Source organism: Podarcis raffonei, chromosome 15, assembly GCF_027172205.1.
Source record: "Podarcis raffonei isolate rPodRaf1 chromosome 15, rPodRaf1.pri, whole genome shotgun sequence".
Classification (NCBI taxonomy): Eukaryota; Metazoa; Chordata; class Lepidosauria; order Squamata; family Lacertidae; genus Podarcis; species Podarcis raffonei.
In genome coordinates this window covers 40777519-40793778 of record NC_070616.1, presented here as the reverse complement: position 1 = coordinate 40793778, position 16260 = coordinate 40777519, and the positions used below count along the sequence as shown (strand labels likewise).

Here is a 16260-nt window from a genome sequence, read left to right as displayed (position 1 = left end):
ATAGCATGATTACTTTATGAGAGGAGAGGAGCCTGTGGCCCTCCAGCTTGGGCTATAGTCAGGGAATATGGGAGTTGTAGTCCAGCAACACCTCTGGAAGGCCACAAGGGCCTCACTCTTGATCTGTGGGACTCACTGCCACAGGATATGGTAATGTGAAAAAAGCCTGAAAATCTGCTGCCAGCCAGAGTAGACAATACCAGGCTAGATGGAGCAATGGTATGGCTCGGTGTGACTGCATCGTATGTTCCCAAACTTCCAGACATTTCTTCCTTAGAACATCTGCAGAAAATATGCATAGTATCGTCTGTTCTGCAATGGTTACATCTATCCTGTTTCTGTCACCCTGCTGTGCAGGCACTGTGGTCTATGGTGAGCCCATAACAGCGAGTTTGGGCACTGATGGGTCACACTACTGGAGTAAAAACTGGGCCAAAGCAGCTGCTTTTGTCACCTCTCCACCACTGAGCCCTGACCCAACTACTCCAGACTTTCTCAATTCTCTGCTGTCTTGGTAAGTAGAGAGAAAGTTCCTGAGATGGGTGTATTTAAAAAGAGAAATTCTGTGCTATCTTAATTCTGTGACCTGTATAAATTAGGACTGAACCAAAACTTTGTGTTCTACTGAAACTCTCACCACAACCTTCCCCTTTTGACAATAATTCAAGGAAGGTAGAAACATTTGCCCGTTCTTTGTGAAGGCAGAAAGCATTGCTCTCATTCTGGTTTGTCTTTATTATATAGCCAGATTTGGTTGGCTAACTTGCCACTGGATGCTCTCCCACAGGCTGCCTGATTCCTGACAGGCTAGTTCACACAAGAGGAAGAATAATACTGTTTTAAAAAGAGAAGAAGGCACTGCCCAAGAGGAAGCAAAAAAGTGCAAAAACATACAAGATTTCGATTGTCATTCAGACAGTTTTTCAATCCCTCCTCACGTCCCTTTTTGTGCAGAAAAGGTTTATCCGCTAAAATATTGCAGAGCCCTACACATTATGCAAAAGTTCCTATATTTTTGCATTGTGTATTCATGGGAGCCAGCATGATGTTGATGATTGTTGTAGGGGGACTCCCTGGTCCTGAATGGGGCAACTGTGCCCCTGAAGTACCAGGTGCGCAGCCTCGGAGTCATTCAGGACTCACAGCTGTCCATGGAGGTGCAGGTCAATTCTGTGTCCAGGGCAGCTGTCTACCAGCTCCATCTGGTACGTAGGCTGAGATCCTACCTGCCAGCAGACTGTCTCGCCAGATTGGTGCATGCTCTAGTTATCTCCCGCTTGGACTACTGCAATGCGCTCTACGTGGGGCTACCTTTGAAGGTGACCCGGAAACTGCAATTAATCCAGAATGCGGCAGCTAGACTGGTGACTGGGAGCGGCCGCCGGGACCACATAACACCGGTCCTGAGAGATCTGCATTGGCTCCCAGTACGTTTCAAAGCACAATTAAAAGTGTTGGTGCTGACCTTGAAAGCCCTAAATGGCCCCGGTCCTGTATACCTGAAGGAGCGTCTCCACCCCCATCGTTCAGCCCGGACACTGAGGTCCAGCGCTGAGGGCCTTCTGGCGGTTCCCTCATTGCGAGAAGCAAAGCTACAGGGAACCAGGCAGAGGGCCTTCTCGGTAGTGGTGCCCACCCTGTGGAACGCCCTCCCTTCAGATGTGAAGGAAATAAGCAGCTATCTTCTGTTTGAAAGACATCTGAAGACAGCCCTGTTTAGGGAAGGTTTTAATATTTAATGCTGTATTGTTTTTTATACTTGATTGGGAGCTGCCTAGAGTGGCTGGGGAAACTCAGCCAGATGGGTGGGGTATAAATAAATTATTATTATTATTATTATTATTATTATTAGTCCAACAACATTCGGAATCCAAGGTTGGGGGAGGCTACTGTAGAGTGTTTTCCCTTCCAGGATTTAATTAAACTTCTGTTCAAACAGGTTATACAATTATCATCAGCTCCACCCCATTAGGCAACCTGTGGCCATTTCTCCCCTCTCTTAACCGCCAGCGTTCACACAGGGATTGCTCAGTCATTACCTCTGGGTGGTTCTCCTCCCCCTTTCTCCTGGCTTTTGATGTCTTCCTTTTCTGGAGCATCAAGCATTGGTAAAGAAAGCATGATGTGAAGGCAGATAAGACCATTACAGTGTTAGCCTATGGGCAGGGCCTGCCTTTGATCTTCTTCCTTGCACAGTGTGGACTGGAAAGTGCTTTAGAAGTAATGAGTAGCATAAAAACATGAGAACAGTGTGTCTTGGCTGAAAACAGTGATTCAATTGCTGCCGTGAAGGAAGCTGATAATGGTTAACAATTCCCCCCAGATATTTTTTTTCATTCTGTACCAACTGCCTCCCAATTTTCCATTGTAAAATTTTCTTTGTTTTGAGGGGACGTTGAGGATGAGTCCAAGACTTGCTGTGGCTCCTCTTTGCCCCCCTACACTAACCACACTAAACAGACTTTTCCAACCTGGTGACCTCGAGAAGTTTTGGATTAGGTTCTTATAATACAGAATTGGGGGGACGCGGGTGGCGCTGTGGGTAAAACCTCAGCGCCTAGGGCTTGCCGATTGCATGGTCGGCGGTTCGAATCCCCGCGGCGGGGTGAGCTCCCGTCGTTCGGTCCCAGCTCCTGCCCACCTAGCAGTTCGAAAGCACCCTTAAGTGCAAGTAGATAAATAGGTACCGCTTTATAGTGGGAAGGTAAACGGCGTTTCCGTGTGCTGCGCTGGTGCTGGCTCGCCAGAGCAGCTTTGTCACGCTGGCCACGTGACCCGGAAGTGTCTCCGTACAGCGCTGGCCCCCGGCCTCTTAAGTGAGATGGGCGCACAACCCTAGAGTCGTACATGACTGGCCCGTACGGGCAGGGATACCTTTACCTTTTACCTTTAATACAGAATAAGTATACAGAATAAGGGAGGGCAAATTGAGGGAGGGGGTGATTTTGAATACAGTATGGGCATTTATTCCCCCCCCCCTGCTTTCTGGGACTGTGAAAGGAGATTGGAAGGTAAGGATGAGAGGCAGCTGGCATTGGTGAAGCTCAGTGTTTCCAAGGGAGTGAGAAAAGGAGAGGTAATATTCAGGCCATAAGCATGGCAAGTAAAAGTGAGTGAGTGTGTGCTTAAAGTAAAAGATCAGCTGTGAGGGGAGGTTAAAGATAAAAGTGCTTTAAGGATAATGTAGCCAGTGTGGTGTAGTGGTTAAGAGCGATAGACTCGTAATCTGGGGAACCGGGTTCACATCTCCGTTCCTCCACGTGCAGCTGCTGGGTGACCTTGGGCCAGTCACACTTCTCTGAAGTCTCTCAGCCCCACTCACCTCACAAAGTGTTTGTTGTGGGGGAGGAAGGGAAAGGAGATTGTTAGCCTCTTTGAGACTCCTTAGGGTAGTAATAATGTGGGATATCAAATCCAAACTCCTCTTCTTCTCTAGTTGCTGTTGGGCTGCAACTCACGTCATCCCTGACTAGGTTGACTAGGCTGGTTGAAGATGATGGGAGCTGCAGTCCAACCACATCTGGAGATTCAAGGCTGAAGATTTAGGGGGCACCCCCAGCCTTCATGTTCTACCACTAAGACCTTCCACAGTGCTTACAGGGTTTTGCTTCATGTCCGTGGTGATGGTAGTGTTGATTCCACTCGCTCCACATCCTTCCCTCCCCTCCCCTCCAACACAGCTGGGTGCAGCTGATGGGAGTTGGTATCTCAAACATCTGGAGGGCCTCAGGTTCAAGAAGCTTGGTTTAGTATGATGTCTGAAGTGGGCTGTTGTGGTCGTCCTTTTCGTGGCTGGCAATTGAGTCAACGTGAAAGCCAAATGAGAAGTGAGATTTGAATCTTCCCCAGCTATGTCCTGCCCTAAACTTGATATCTGTTCCCCTAGAGATCAGAGTTGTCCTTCACCAGAAGTATATGTCTGAGTGCAGACTCAAACAGAATTGGTGGTTTTTTCAAACCTTAGTAACTTTAAAAAAATAAAAATAGTAACATAAATAATCTCTGACTCTTCTCCCCAGAGAAAATATTCTCTCCTTCCCCCACTCCCCCAAACCTTCCCATGAGCATAATTAGCATTCTTGTGGGAGGGATAAAGAATGAAAATAGCAGATTTAAGCATTTTCAAAGAGGACACAATGTTGCAGAAGGGCTGATGTAACTGCGCCATTTTTTAATTAAAAACGTCTAATTCACCCTACTTTTTTTAAAAAAAATGTTAAATATGTATTGTTCTAAAGCAGAATTGTAATAAATAAAACAAATGTTTAAAAAGCGGTCTCATTTGAGCAAGTTAGCAAGGTTGTGCCAGAAAACTCTCTTCCTTGGTTATTTAGGTGAATGCTAGCAAGCCATGAGTAAATAGAAAGGTTTCTTGGATATTAAGAGATGGGAAGGACACTAGAGGTCTTCTAGTCCAAATCACCTGATCGCTGCCAGAACTACAACACACAGTGCAGCTGCAGCAGGGCTAGGCAGCATGGTACCCTCCAGAAGTTGTTGGTCTTCAGCTTCCATCTCCCCTGGTCATACTGGCTGGAGCTGATGGCAATTAGAGTCCAGCATCCTCTGGAGGTTCTCAGATTGTCTCCTTCTGAACTACTCCATCCCTTAATGGCCATCCAGCCTCTCCCCAGCAGAGGAGAGACCATCACCTTCCAAGGCAGACCATTAGGAAGTTACGTCTTTTGTCTAGATGAAATGGGTTCCATTGTTTTCCATTCAGCCCTGACCCCTGAAGTCTGTTTTGATCTTTGCAATGGCAGCTTCTTGCTCTTGATGTAACTCCTGTTGATGACACACCTCTTGTCTTTGGTTTTAGTGGAGATCTCCAAGTCACTGGCAGTGGCCACTGTACCTTCAACACTGCCCAGAAAGCTGTTGGGAAGGACAACTTTACTCTGATCCCTGAAGGAACCAATGGAACTGAGGAAAGGATGTCCATCATCTGGGATAAAGCTGTGGTGTGTTGCTTTGACGGGGCAGGAGAGGTCTTGGTTCACCCAGGCAATCTCTTGCTGATGTTACTTGAGATCCTAGGCCAGTTCTGGGGCCTTTTGAGCATTGTTGTAATGGACAGAGCACAATGAATCCACAATGTTGGAAGACTCTCATATCAATCTTCGAGTTTTGGTATTGAAACATTGGGCGAGGGGTGGGGGGTTCCCTTCCTTGCATGGACAGAATCACCTGAGCTCAAGCTGCATCTTAGCCTATCCATGGGATCATAGAAAGCTGCCTTGGTGTACCAAGTCAGACTCTGGGTCAATGTAGCTCAGTATTGTCTAAACTCTCCAGGGTTTGTAACAGGAAGCTCCCACCTCCAACCTGGAGATACAGGGGATTGAACCTGTGACTTCCTGCATTCAAAGCATGTGGTCGACCACTGAGCCACACCATTCCTTCTTGTCCCTTCCCCCTCCTATGATTATTTTGAATACTTCTGGTAGGGAACTGTGTTAGCAGTGGACACTGGTTTGCTGCTGGTTAGCTGCTCATTTGAGCTGGCCTAGACTGTTTGCACTTTACTTTTAGAAGTGTTGGGGGAAGGAATAAATATTTTGACCACTTAGCAAAAGTGCTAAATATATTAAAAATGCTCAAGTTAAATATTTTGTGATGAGTGTGGTTCTAAGTTGGTGGAGTATACCCCAAACATGATAAACAGGTAACCTAATATATTCAAAGTATCACAGCTGACTCCAGTGGTCTCAAGTACAGGAACCAGAAGGCAAATTTATGTCCCAGTATGGATGTCAAAAGAAACCATGCTTTTCTGCTACATGAACAACTAGGTACACTTGCTTCTCCCCATTTCTCCTCTTTTGCACAGCAAAGGAGATCAGAAGCTTTTGTTTCTAATTTTGTTTCTAACCATAGTTCTTCATTATGCCCAAACTCGGGTAACCAAGTTTTGATTAAACTATGGTTAGTGAAAATGAATCAGGTTCAAACTGTACCTATCATACATCTTATAAGATGGAACTGCAAATAAAGATGTTCTATATGGGTGACATGCTTATCCTGATTTGAAAAAGCAACCTGATAAAAAATATAAAAATTTGGGAAAGGATTCCAACCATTGGTCATCTTCATCAAAGAGGACAGAAGTTTCAACTAGTATTTAGATTAACAGGATTGCCCCCTATTTCAGCACTGTGTGAATTTTGAGTTACTGTGTTTGCTTTTAAGGATTTCTTTATTATTGCCTCTGTTCCTCTGATGGGGCTGCTACCTTTTTACGGTTAGGTTACTGGTAAGATGGATGAGAACCAGTTTGTAGCTGTGACCAGCACCAACGCAGCCAAGATCTTCAACCTCTATCCCAGGAAGGGACGTATAGCTGTGGGCTCTGATGCTGACCTGGTGATCTGGGACCCAGACAGCGTCAAGACAATCTCAGCCAAGACTCACAACATAGTAAGTGGTTTCTGCACTTCCCCCCACTCCCTGTCCAAGCATTGTGACAGAAATACAGAAGAATTATGCAAGAACATGCAAGCTCTGAGTTTCAAAGAGCCCATCTTTCAGTCCATTGCACATCTGGACTGAAGGGTTTTCCCCAAACTTCTGATGGCTCAGGGACAATTGCTTTCTGAATTAAACTTGCTTTCTGAATTTGAAACTGGAAGCACACATCACTCTGGCACCCGAAAATATCACTTGGCACCAGAGGGAGCCTTTTTAATATGCCTAACTGTAGGGCGTGGGTGGAAACTCATCAGGGAGTTAACAGTGTGCTATGAGAACATTAAATAAGAGAAGCTTCAAATAAGATTCTTCAATTCCCTCCTAGGCTGTGGAGTACAATATCTTTGAGGGTATGGAGTGCCGTGGGTCACCACTGGTGGTCATCAGCCAGGGGAAGATCGTGCTGGAGGACAGCAACCTCCATGTGACTGAGGGCTCTGGGCGATACGTTGCCAGGAAGCCCTTCCCTGACTTTGTTTACAAGCGCATCAAGGCCAGGAGCAGGGTGAGTATGCTGGATGAACGTGTGTCCTTTGAAAGTTCAGTAAATTGGATAGCAGGATTTTAATCATTCAGGTTCACATAGTTGCAACAGTTAGATGTTGAATTCCATTGAGGTAGCCATTGCCCTACGAACCTCAGTCTGCACTTAACCAGCCTCCATCGGCATGCCTTGAAAGTAAAGTGTCATCACACTCTGCAGTTTGTGTGGCCCCTAGTAGACTGTGCCATACGCAGCAGGGGGAACGGCAGGTAGGACCAGGTGAGCAGTTTAACAGAGGTAGGGGGGTTAGCAAGCCTCCCTCCCCCTTTGAAAGCGGGTGGGGCTCGGGGGAAGCCATGGGGGAGGGGTGGGGCAAGCTGAGGGAATAAGCGAGGGGATGGGTGAGGTGTAGCACAAGTGCAAAGGGGTAGGTGCAGTCGGCGAGCAGAGTGAATGGGTTGCAGCCCCTAATAAAAGTGTGTATCACACACTGCCTTGTGTATGTGGTGCTGCTGAGAGCCTGGTCCCAATGCTTACCTTCTGAACGACACACACACACCATCCTACGTCAAAGACCCATCCTTAATTTTCTCCCAACTGAGAGCATTGTTCGGAATGCTTTAATGCAGAAATAAAACATTTTGGTTGTCTTTATTCCCCCTTCCCACCCACCTCTCAATTTTTTAAAAAACACCAAACAATTTTGTAGCAGAATGACTATGGCAAACTAAGGCCCAGAGGCCATCCGCTCAGTCAGTCCCCGTGCTAAACTGGTGTGGCGTGGAGGATTCGCCGCGCAGGGACTGACTTGCATGACGCTGGCTCGGCTTCGGATTGGCTACAAGAAGCTCCTGCAGCCAATCCGAAGCCGCAGACGCCTCTGGGCGACGCCCCTTCCTTCCCACTGAGGCGGCCACATATGACCAAGAGCCGAGCGGGAAGAAGTGGTGTGGCAGGGAGGCTACCTCTGCCGCCCAGGTCAGCGCTATGGGCTCTGCACCCCGCGGACCCCTGGCTGAGGTAGAGGACGACGCTGCCGAAGGCAAGACGGTGGCGGCGTGAGTGGCGGTGGGGTCCTTTTGGGGGAGGGGGTGCTTTTGGGAGAGGGTGGGTCCGGCCCCCCACAAGGTCTGAGGGACAGTAGACTGACCCCCTCCTGAAAAAGTTTGCTGACCCTTGTTTTAAGGTGTGGTTTAGGAAGTCAATGGGCTGCACCAGAAACAAAAGCGCCAGAAACAAAAGCTATTAGCAAGAGACCAAAAGTTTAAAACGTGCCTTGATTTTCTTCTTTTAGAGCCAAATCCAGTTGTAAATCATCATAGCTACACTGGAGTTAAGCCTAGCTCACTGGCCTGATTGTAATTGTTATCTAGCTCTCTTCAAGAGATCTAGGAAGAGAAGCCTGTCTTTGCCATCCTGGTGATTTCTGGATGTTTTGGATTACGGCTGAGTTGTCTGGGGGTGGTGGGAGTTGTAGTTGAAAACATCCAGATGGCACCCAGGTTGGTGAAGTTTGTTATAAGTAAAATGAATCTCTTTCAAATACTGCCCTCTGCTGGATGAAAGCATTCTGTTTGGTTTGAGTTTAAGCAGTGGAAAAGAGTTGGCTTGGGCAGGATGACTCCTCCGTTAAGAACATTTGATCCACAGGGCTAACTCTTTGTCAGCTTGAAGCATTTGGGCTTCAGTTCTAAACACACTTACAGGGGAGCAAGCCCCACTGACTGAACAGAAGTGGGGCCTTCTGAATAAGCATGTATAGGTTTGGCCCTGCAGATGTTTCTGAACTACAACTCCCATCAGCCCCAGCAAGCATGGCCAGGAGCAATGGGAGTTGTAGTTCAACAACATCTGGAAGGCCAAAGTCCCTTCAGACTTTGGACTACAACTCCCATCATCCTTCACCATTGACCATGCTGTCTGGGGCTGATGGTGGTTGGAGTCCAGTGGCAGCTAGAGGGTCACAGATTTCTCATTCCTGCATGTTGAGAGCTGGAACATTGATAGTTAAAGCTGAATGTGTCCATAACCAGGGCTGCTTCTCAGTGCTTTTTTCTCCTGCATTTCCCCTTCTTTCCCCTAGCTGGCTGAGCTGAGGGGTGTTCCTCGTGGCCTGTATGACGGCCCAGTCTGTGAAGTATCAGTGACACCGAAAACGGTCACACCGGCCTCCTCAGCCAAGACGTCTCCAGCGAAGCAGCAGGCCCCGCCTGTCAGGAACCTGCACCAGTCTGGATTTAGCTTGTCTGGTACATACCTATGTGAGGCTAAATTATTATGGTGAAATCTTATTTCTGTTTTATTTCTTGAAGGCCCTGGGTCCTCTTCCTTCCCATGCACAAAACAGGAATTCCACTCCAGAGGGGCCATTATCAAAAAGGCCCTGATTCTTGTCAGCGGCAACCAAAACTCCCCAATGAATGGAACTTTGAGCAGGACCTGATGAACAAATTAGTAGTATTGCAGGGGGAGATGAGTTGATACGGAAGGTGCTTTCCTGTTTGTTGTAAAGAGAAGTCCTGAGAGTGTGCCGGATTGAGAGCATTGTGGACTTGGGAGCACATTTTATTGTTCATTTAAGTTACTTAAGGCATTTATATGCTGTTCAGTTATTAGCATTTCTAAGTGGTGTGCATTAAAATAGACCCTGCAGAGAATAAAACCAGACACACACTACCTTAAAATGGCTGCTGGAATAAGACAATGTTATGCACCTGAAATTCAGCAAGGAAGGTGGGCACCTGGGAGGCAGTTCTACAAGCTTGGGCCCACAACACTGAGCACACAGTTTCTAGAAGTTACAAGTCATGGGGTGGGGGCACCATCAGAGACCTCCAAAAAAGCTTTCCATGATCCGGTACCGATATAAGGAATCAGGTGGTCCTTAAGATATCCTGAACCCAAAAGGGCATTGCAAATTAACACAAGGACCTTGAACCTGGCCTGGTCACTGGTGGAGGAACGGGGGTGCGGAGGGAGCGGACCTCCCCCGGCACCACTATTCTGGTATGGTGCCTCCCGGACACACGCTGAGCACCCCCCTGGCGCCATGCCCCCAGAACGCAAGCCACGCCCTCATGGGGGCGTGCCATGCCCCTGGGGTGCACGCCACGCCCCCCCAGGGCACGCACCACACCCTGTCTGCTCTCTGCCCCTGGTAGCGTAGCATGCAGCTTTGCCACTGGGCCTGGTAACCTATGGGCAGCTAGTACAAGCTTTTAAGCACTGGTGTGCTGTGTCCCCATCCAGTCTCTCTCTGCATCATTTTGCGCCAGCCAGAGCCAGACATTGAAGTCACCATTAACTTAAGTCACAATAAATCTATGTATTTATGTATATATTCTCAGTTTTTCACTATCCTTATGCACCTCTCCTTCTCTGTCCCTTTCCTTCTAGGTGCACAGATTGACGATAATATTCCACGCCGCACTACGCAGCGCATAGTGGCGCCTCCTGGTGGCCGTGCCAATATCACCAGCTTGGGTTAAAAAAAGAGCAATGAAAGGGGGAAAAAACATGACCGCTTAGCGGATCATGGGCGAGGGTGGGGCACTTGAAGACCCTTTTTTTGATTATTTTAGAGCCTGTGATGGTTACTGCGGGCAACCAATGGGTAAGGCCTAGTTAAGGCTGCAGTTCCCCTGCCCCTTTGTTGTCAACCTCCCCCCCCCCACCTTCACAGAACCTATTCGTTCCTCCCCCTCCTTATACATTTGGGAAACTCCCCCTCCCCCATTTTGACACGTGGGGGATGCAGAAAAAAGGAGTAAATCATTGAAGAGTAGAACTTGTGACTTATATCACCATTAACACCATTTTATCTTTTTGTTTTTCTTTTAAAAAAGGAAGGAAAAAGTGAATTTCCCAGAAGCTGCTTTATATTTTACTTTTTATATAAATGAAGGTTCACGTTTAATTGTTGGAAAGAGGAATAGGAAAAAAATGAGGTTTTAAACTGGATGTTTTAGAAACTGGACTTGCAGCCCTGCATCTTAAAAAATGTGGGAGTCATGATTTCCCTAGGACCAAATCTGTATCCACCCCACTTTCCAATTAGAGGAAGGTAGAAGTTGTGCTGCTAAGGTTTCAGGTATTATGGTGCTGGGAGGATGTAGCCCGTGTTGTTCTTGGGTTTTAATGCGCTAATCCCATCTCGGAATTGAAGGATCATTTGTTCATCCATTTCCTTGTTTTAATAGATGTTTGTGTGTGTGTGTGTGTGTGTGAGAGAGAGAGAGAGAGAGAGAGAGGACATGTGTGCTTGCTTCTGTGTGTTACATTGTTATGCTTTGAGATGCCTTATTTTGAAATTAAGCTCATCCTTGTCTTTCTGAGCCTCATGAGGTCCAAGGTCCTTCTAACAACTTATGGTCATCCTGCCACAGGTATCTGTATGTCAGATAATTCACTTGATTCTTGGGCCAGCTCCACCTTGATTTGCTGGGTGTCCAAGCAGTATCGTTAACTGGTTTTCCATTCTCCTTTTGGTAAGGGTGTCAGATTCTGCATAGAGTAAGTCACCTTTTATTGGCGCCATTTGCATGTCCATCCGTTGGAGAACTTTCTAAACACCAGCTCTTTATCAGTTGGGTTCAGAACTAAAATCAGGAGATCTAGCTGGGAACCGTGCTGCCAAATGACCCATTCCCTTAAAAAGCAAAACCCAGCATCTCCTTCAGTAGAACTTGGAGGGAAATGGGAATCTCTTTAAAAGCAGTCTAGTCCAGTGGTTTCCAAACTTCTTTCTCTGGGACACACTTTCAGAATAAGAATTAATTTCTTTATTAATAAGAAATGCATTGGACAACAAAAAGAAACAAGTCCTAGCAGCGCTTGATTCATAATGTAGAACACAACTACTTTATAATATGATCATGGAACACCCATAAAGTATAAAACAATGCAGCTACATAAGAACATGAACCATCCCTAAAATTGAATGATAAATAAGCCTCATACATATGTATCTTAAGTACGTATGCTTACACATCAGTGAGTGGTGTGAGCTTACTTTTGCCTGGTAGTCTCATTTATATTAGGTCTAATTTGAGACAAACTCTCATCTTCTCATCAACATAAAGAAGCCTTTCTCTTTTCTGACCTTCTATATATGTCAGAGTTGAAAATCCTTGCTCACAACATGTGGAGAACTGTAGAAGAATAGCCAATGCTCTTGAAGAGAGGCATGGACACAGTTTCTGGTTGTATATCCCTGCTACACTGAAATGGTTCTTTGATTGTCCTTGAATCTTCCTGCCATGCTTGCCATCCCCTCTTGCCACACCCTTTGAGAACCACTGGTCTGGTCTTATCATGGATGCACCACCAGAGGCATAACTGTGCCTGGATTCCTCACCTCCTCATGTGCAAACACTGTGCCAGTCTCTTCCACCACCCTTCCTCCCTTGCGCATCAACCCCCTTTGGCCCATGCCCACCTCCCATGCCTCCATCCACCCTTGCCTTCTCCACAGTCAAGGCTTGCAGTCTTATGGGTGGGGTTGCTTGAGTAGATGAGAGACTGAGCAGGTACATGGACTGCACATAAGACTCCTGGTTCCTTGGGCTGCCTTGGAACATTGCCCCTGCACACGAGAGCCTGTGTTATACCATATGGCAACCTCCCTTCCTTTGTGCTTGCAGCAGGACTGGGTTAGCCTGGAGCTGAATCTAATGTGCAGTGTCTGTGTACTGACCCTTAAATCGCTTGTGCCAATTTAGGTCACTGCACTCTACGAAGTTGATAATGTGCTAAGCTGTACTTAAATCATTCCTCCTTTTTTTGGTGCACCTCTGAGTAGAGGCATTTCATTAGACCTATGGGGAATCTGAAGTACGCCTGGCACCCTTTTAAATGTGGATTGAGCTGCATAGGGTATGTGTACATGGAAGCAGATTACACATTATGGGGCCAATAGCATGTTTTTCCCCCACCCCCTTATTAGAAAAGGTTTTCCCAAGTACAGCCCAGATTCTTGTTCCTGAGTGTCCATGAGAAGGTGCCACACAATCAGCCCTAGCAAAGAACATATGGAAATACTTCATAGAACCTTACAATAAATTCTTAATTGTGAAGGCAGCATAACCTCATTTTCTTCGTTCACTCATTTCAGTTGATTATAAATTGATACTTTGCCACACATTTCCCCTCTTTTTTAAAAACAACAACAACACAAACTACTTTAAAAAAATCCTAACATTGTATATTTGCTGATTCTTTGAAAGGAAAAGTAGAATATAGCCAGGTCAATGTATTTTGTCTTTTAAAGTCCAACAAGTGATGGAGTTGTGATCTACAAAAGTGGCTCCACAGCCCATTCATCAAAACACATCTGCCACACTAAAGCCAATTTCTTTGAGTGATGTGAAAAAGGGGAGCAGCAGCCTCCTTGGAATCTGGGAGGGGGCTAGGAGATTACAGAGGCGGCCATCCCTACAGACTGAACTCACTCATCTCCCACCATTGTAGTTAACACCTGCATAATGCATTTGCCCCTCTCTGATCCTTTCTGGAGCCACACACCCATTACAGAGGGGGGGTGGATCTCTCGTGCTGCCTAGTGTCCCCTGCTGCACTGGGCATGGGGGGTGGGGATGAGCCTTGAGTCCTGTGCATTGGTTCCCAAGCAGTGGGCCTGCTGGGCCTATGCGTGACATCATGCGCCTCCTCCCCTGTATATTTGCCAGGATATGTACAGCTCTGAAGACACAAGAGGCATTATAGCTGGGGACAATGGGCACATTCACATTCCCCCCTCCTTCACATGTTGAGCTTACATGCAAGGGGTGTTCACAAAATACATTACCCTGAAGACAGTTGCAAAGTGTTATGCAAGTGTTTGCTTGAATGAATGTATGCTTGATTGTGCGTTGAATGCTACTCAAGAATAACAAGTGCACAGCTCAACTATTTGTATACAGAGACCACACATTATATTCAATGAGTGCACCAACACCCCTTTCTAGTGGAGCTGTGCTCTTCTGTAGATTTTCATAGGTGTGTAGTCAACAAGAGTGTAGTTTGCACAGTCAGTCAGCAACAGATGCACCCACCTGCACACAGCTTGTACCTGTGTTTAGTGTAATGTGTGAACAAGCCTAAGGTAATAGCTCAACTGGACTTTAGTGTAGGATGCTTTCTATATTCCAGGCTGTGCACTGTGCATCTCAGCCAAGAGTAGTAAAAACCTGCCAGTCAGATGCTGAAAGGCAGTCGAGACTTGAACTGAATTTCCCCTTTCTCACCCGTTCACCCATAACTGATGGCTGTTCATCATTCCAGACAGTTTCATTTGTGTTTTGGTTCTGTTTTGTTTGCTTCAGAGATTGCACTTTTTATTAAATAATTAAAAAATATTTAGTTAAGGGTAATATATATATTTGCAGCTTTTTAATTTTTCTCTCTCTCCTCGCCACTTATGCTTTGATGAATTTAAGCAAAGTTCTGTTTCGGGAAGGGGGAGGGGGGAAGTGACCATGGGTTGTATCCAGTGTTAGTCCTGATCAGAGTAGACTCATTGAAATTAATAGACGTGGCTAACTTAGTTCCATAAGGTTCAATGAGTGTGCCTTGAGTAGAGGTTAGTTGGGTGCAACCCCATGTTTCAGTTATACGAAACATGCGCAGCTCTTTGTGATTCACTTGAGTCTTCCTTTTCCCCCTCGTGTTCATTATTTTGTTCTTGGACCATTGTGTGTGTTTTTTTAAGGGGGGAGGGAATAAAGGATTTGTTAAAAAATGAAACTTTGCAGGCTATGTAAGCATGTTTTTTTCCTGTGGGAGCTTGCTCGCTTTGTGTGTCTGTTTCATGAATGTCATATGTAAATGCTTAAAGGAAATGACATTGAACTTGGAATTAATTTGCCGCAGTGACTTGATGCTCTAAAGAAAAAGGAAAATAATGATAATAATTTTAAAAAAATTAAACCATGTAGAATTTACTACTAGATGGATTTTAACCCTTGGATTTGTGCTTGTGAACATGAGTGAAGGAGCTGTAAGTGAATAAGCTGATCATGTGTGTAGACAAAAGGAGTACTGATAAAATTTGACCATTCTCTCAATGGCATAAAATGAGTCTTGTGTTTTTTCTTCCTTACGAACTCTGTGTTATATTACCATGGGAACTCCTAATAAAGACAAAACGTTGTTGTTTCAGTCGGCGTCTCCTTGTGTCTTGGTGGTCTTCCGCTTGGTTCTTCTGTGTTTGTGCAAGTTGCAATCTAGTGAGGTCCATGTTGGTTCATAGGACAACTTGGATGGCTTTAAAGCACAAGGACTGTAGTTCAGGTAGTAAGAGCATCTGCTTTGCATGTAGAAGGTCCTAGGTTCCATCCCTGGCATGTCCAAGTAGGACCAGGAGAGACTCCTTTCTGAAACAATGGAGAGCCGCTATAAGTCTCTGTAGACAACAATGAGCTAGAAGGACCAATGGGGTGACTTACTGCTATTTTCCTAGAGAAAAACTGCCGGAACTTACAGTGAACTCTCTTGTTCTCTTAGAATGGCAATGGCGCCCACCTGAGAGGTGTTGGAACCCATCTGGGAGGTGCTGGAATTAAGTTCCGTTGAGTTCCAGGTGGTGTGACTACAGTTAAGCTTCCTGTGTCTCTACTGTCCTAAATTCATGTAGTATAACACTGCATTTCTCCTCCAGTGTTGAGGGCAGCATGCCACAGAATACTAGTTTTAAATTATGTTGCTTACTAAACATGCATAAACATTGCATTTGGTGCATACATCTTTCAGAATATACATTTTAATGAGTAACACACACAAAATGTCTGGTAACATCTTAAAGGAAAACACATTTTTGACCTCACATGTTCATATAAGCATCCGCATGGGTGTGGATTGGGAAGCCTATTGCAAGTGTTGTAGCTCTTCCGCAGAACGAACATGAAAGTTGAGTGATACTGAGTAGTCATACCCCACATGTCATGTGCTGGCCAGCCGCACCCTGGTGTCCACAGATAGCTAGGGTTGCCACATTTCAAAAAGTAAAAGCCAGGACACCCCGAAACATCAGTTGAAATCCCGGTGATGTCCAGGAAAATCTGGATGTATGGCAGCCCTAAAAGGTAAAGGGACCTGACCATTAGGTCCAGTCGCGAACGACTCTGGGGTTGTGGCGCTCATCTCGCTTTACTGGTCGAGAGCTGGCGTTTGTCCGCAGACAGTTTTTCCAGGTCATGTGGCCAGCATGACTAAGCTGCCTCTGGCAAAACCAGAGCAGTGCACGGAAACGCCGTTTACCTTCCCGCCGGAGCGGTACCTATTTATCTACTTGCACTTTGACCTGCTTTTGA

The 16260-nt window shown here is 46.0% G+C and overlaps 1 protein-coding gene across 4 annotated transcripts in view; it reads left to right on the top strand.

The window, feature by feature from the left end:
• Window positions 1–11136, top strand: part of DPYSL2 (dihydropyrimidinase like 2) — an 81953-nt gene extending 70817 nt beyond the window's left edge. For 2 of the 4 annotated variants that reach the window (XM_053367687.1, XM_053367689.1), the window contains exons 9-14: window positions 358–514; window positions 4820–4961; window positions 6247–6417; window positions 6794–6973; window positions 9036–9213; window positions 10349–11136. In XM_053367687.1, coding sequence (XP_053223662.1) covers window positions 358–514; window positions 4820–4961; window positions 6247–6417; window positions 6794–6973; window positions 9036–9213; window positions 10349–10440 — 920 coding nt within the window. In that variant the 3' untranslated portion in view covers window positions 10441–11136. The remainder of the gene's footprint in view (window positions 1–357; window positions 515–4819; window positions 4962–6246; window positions 6418–6793; window positions 6974–9035; window positions 9214–10348) is intronic. The other 2 variants (XM_053367688.1, XM_053367690.1) reach the window with 1 other exon arrangement.
• The last annotated feature ends 5124 nt before the right edge of the window (window positions 11137–16260 follow it).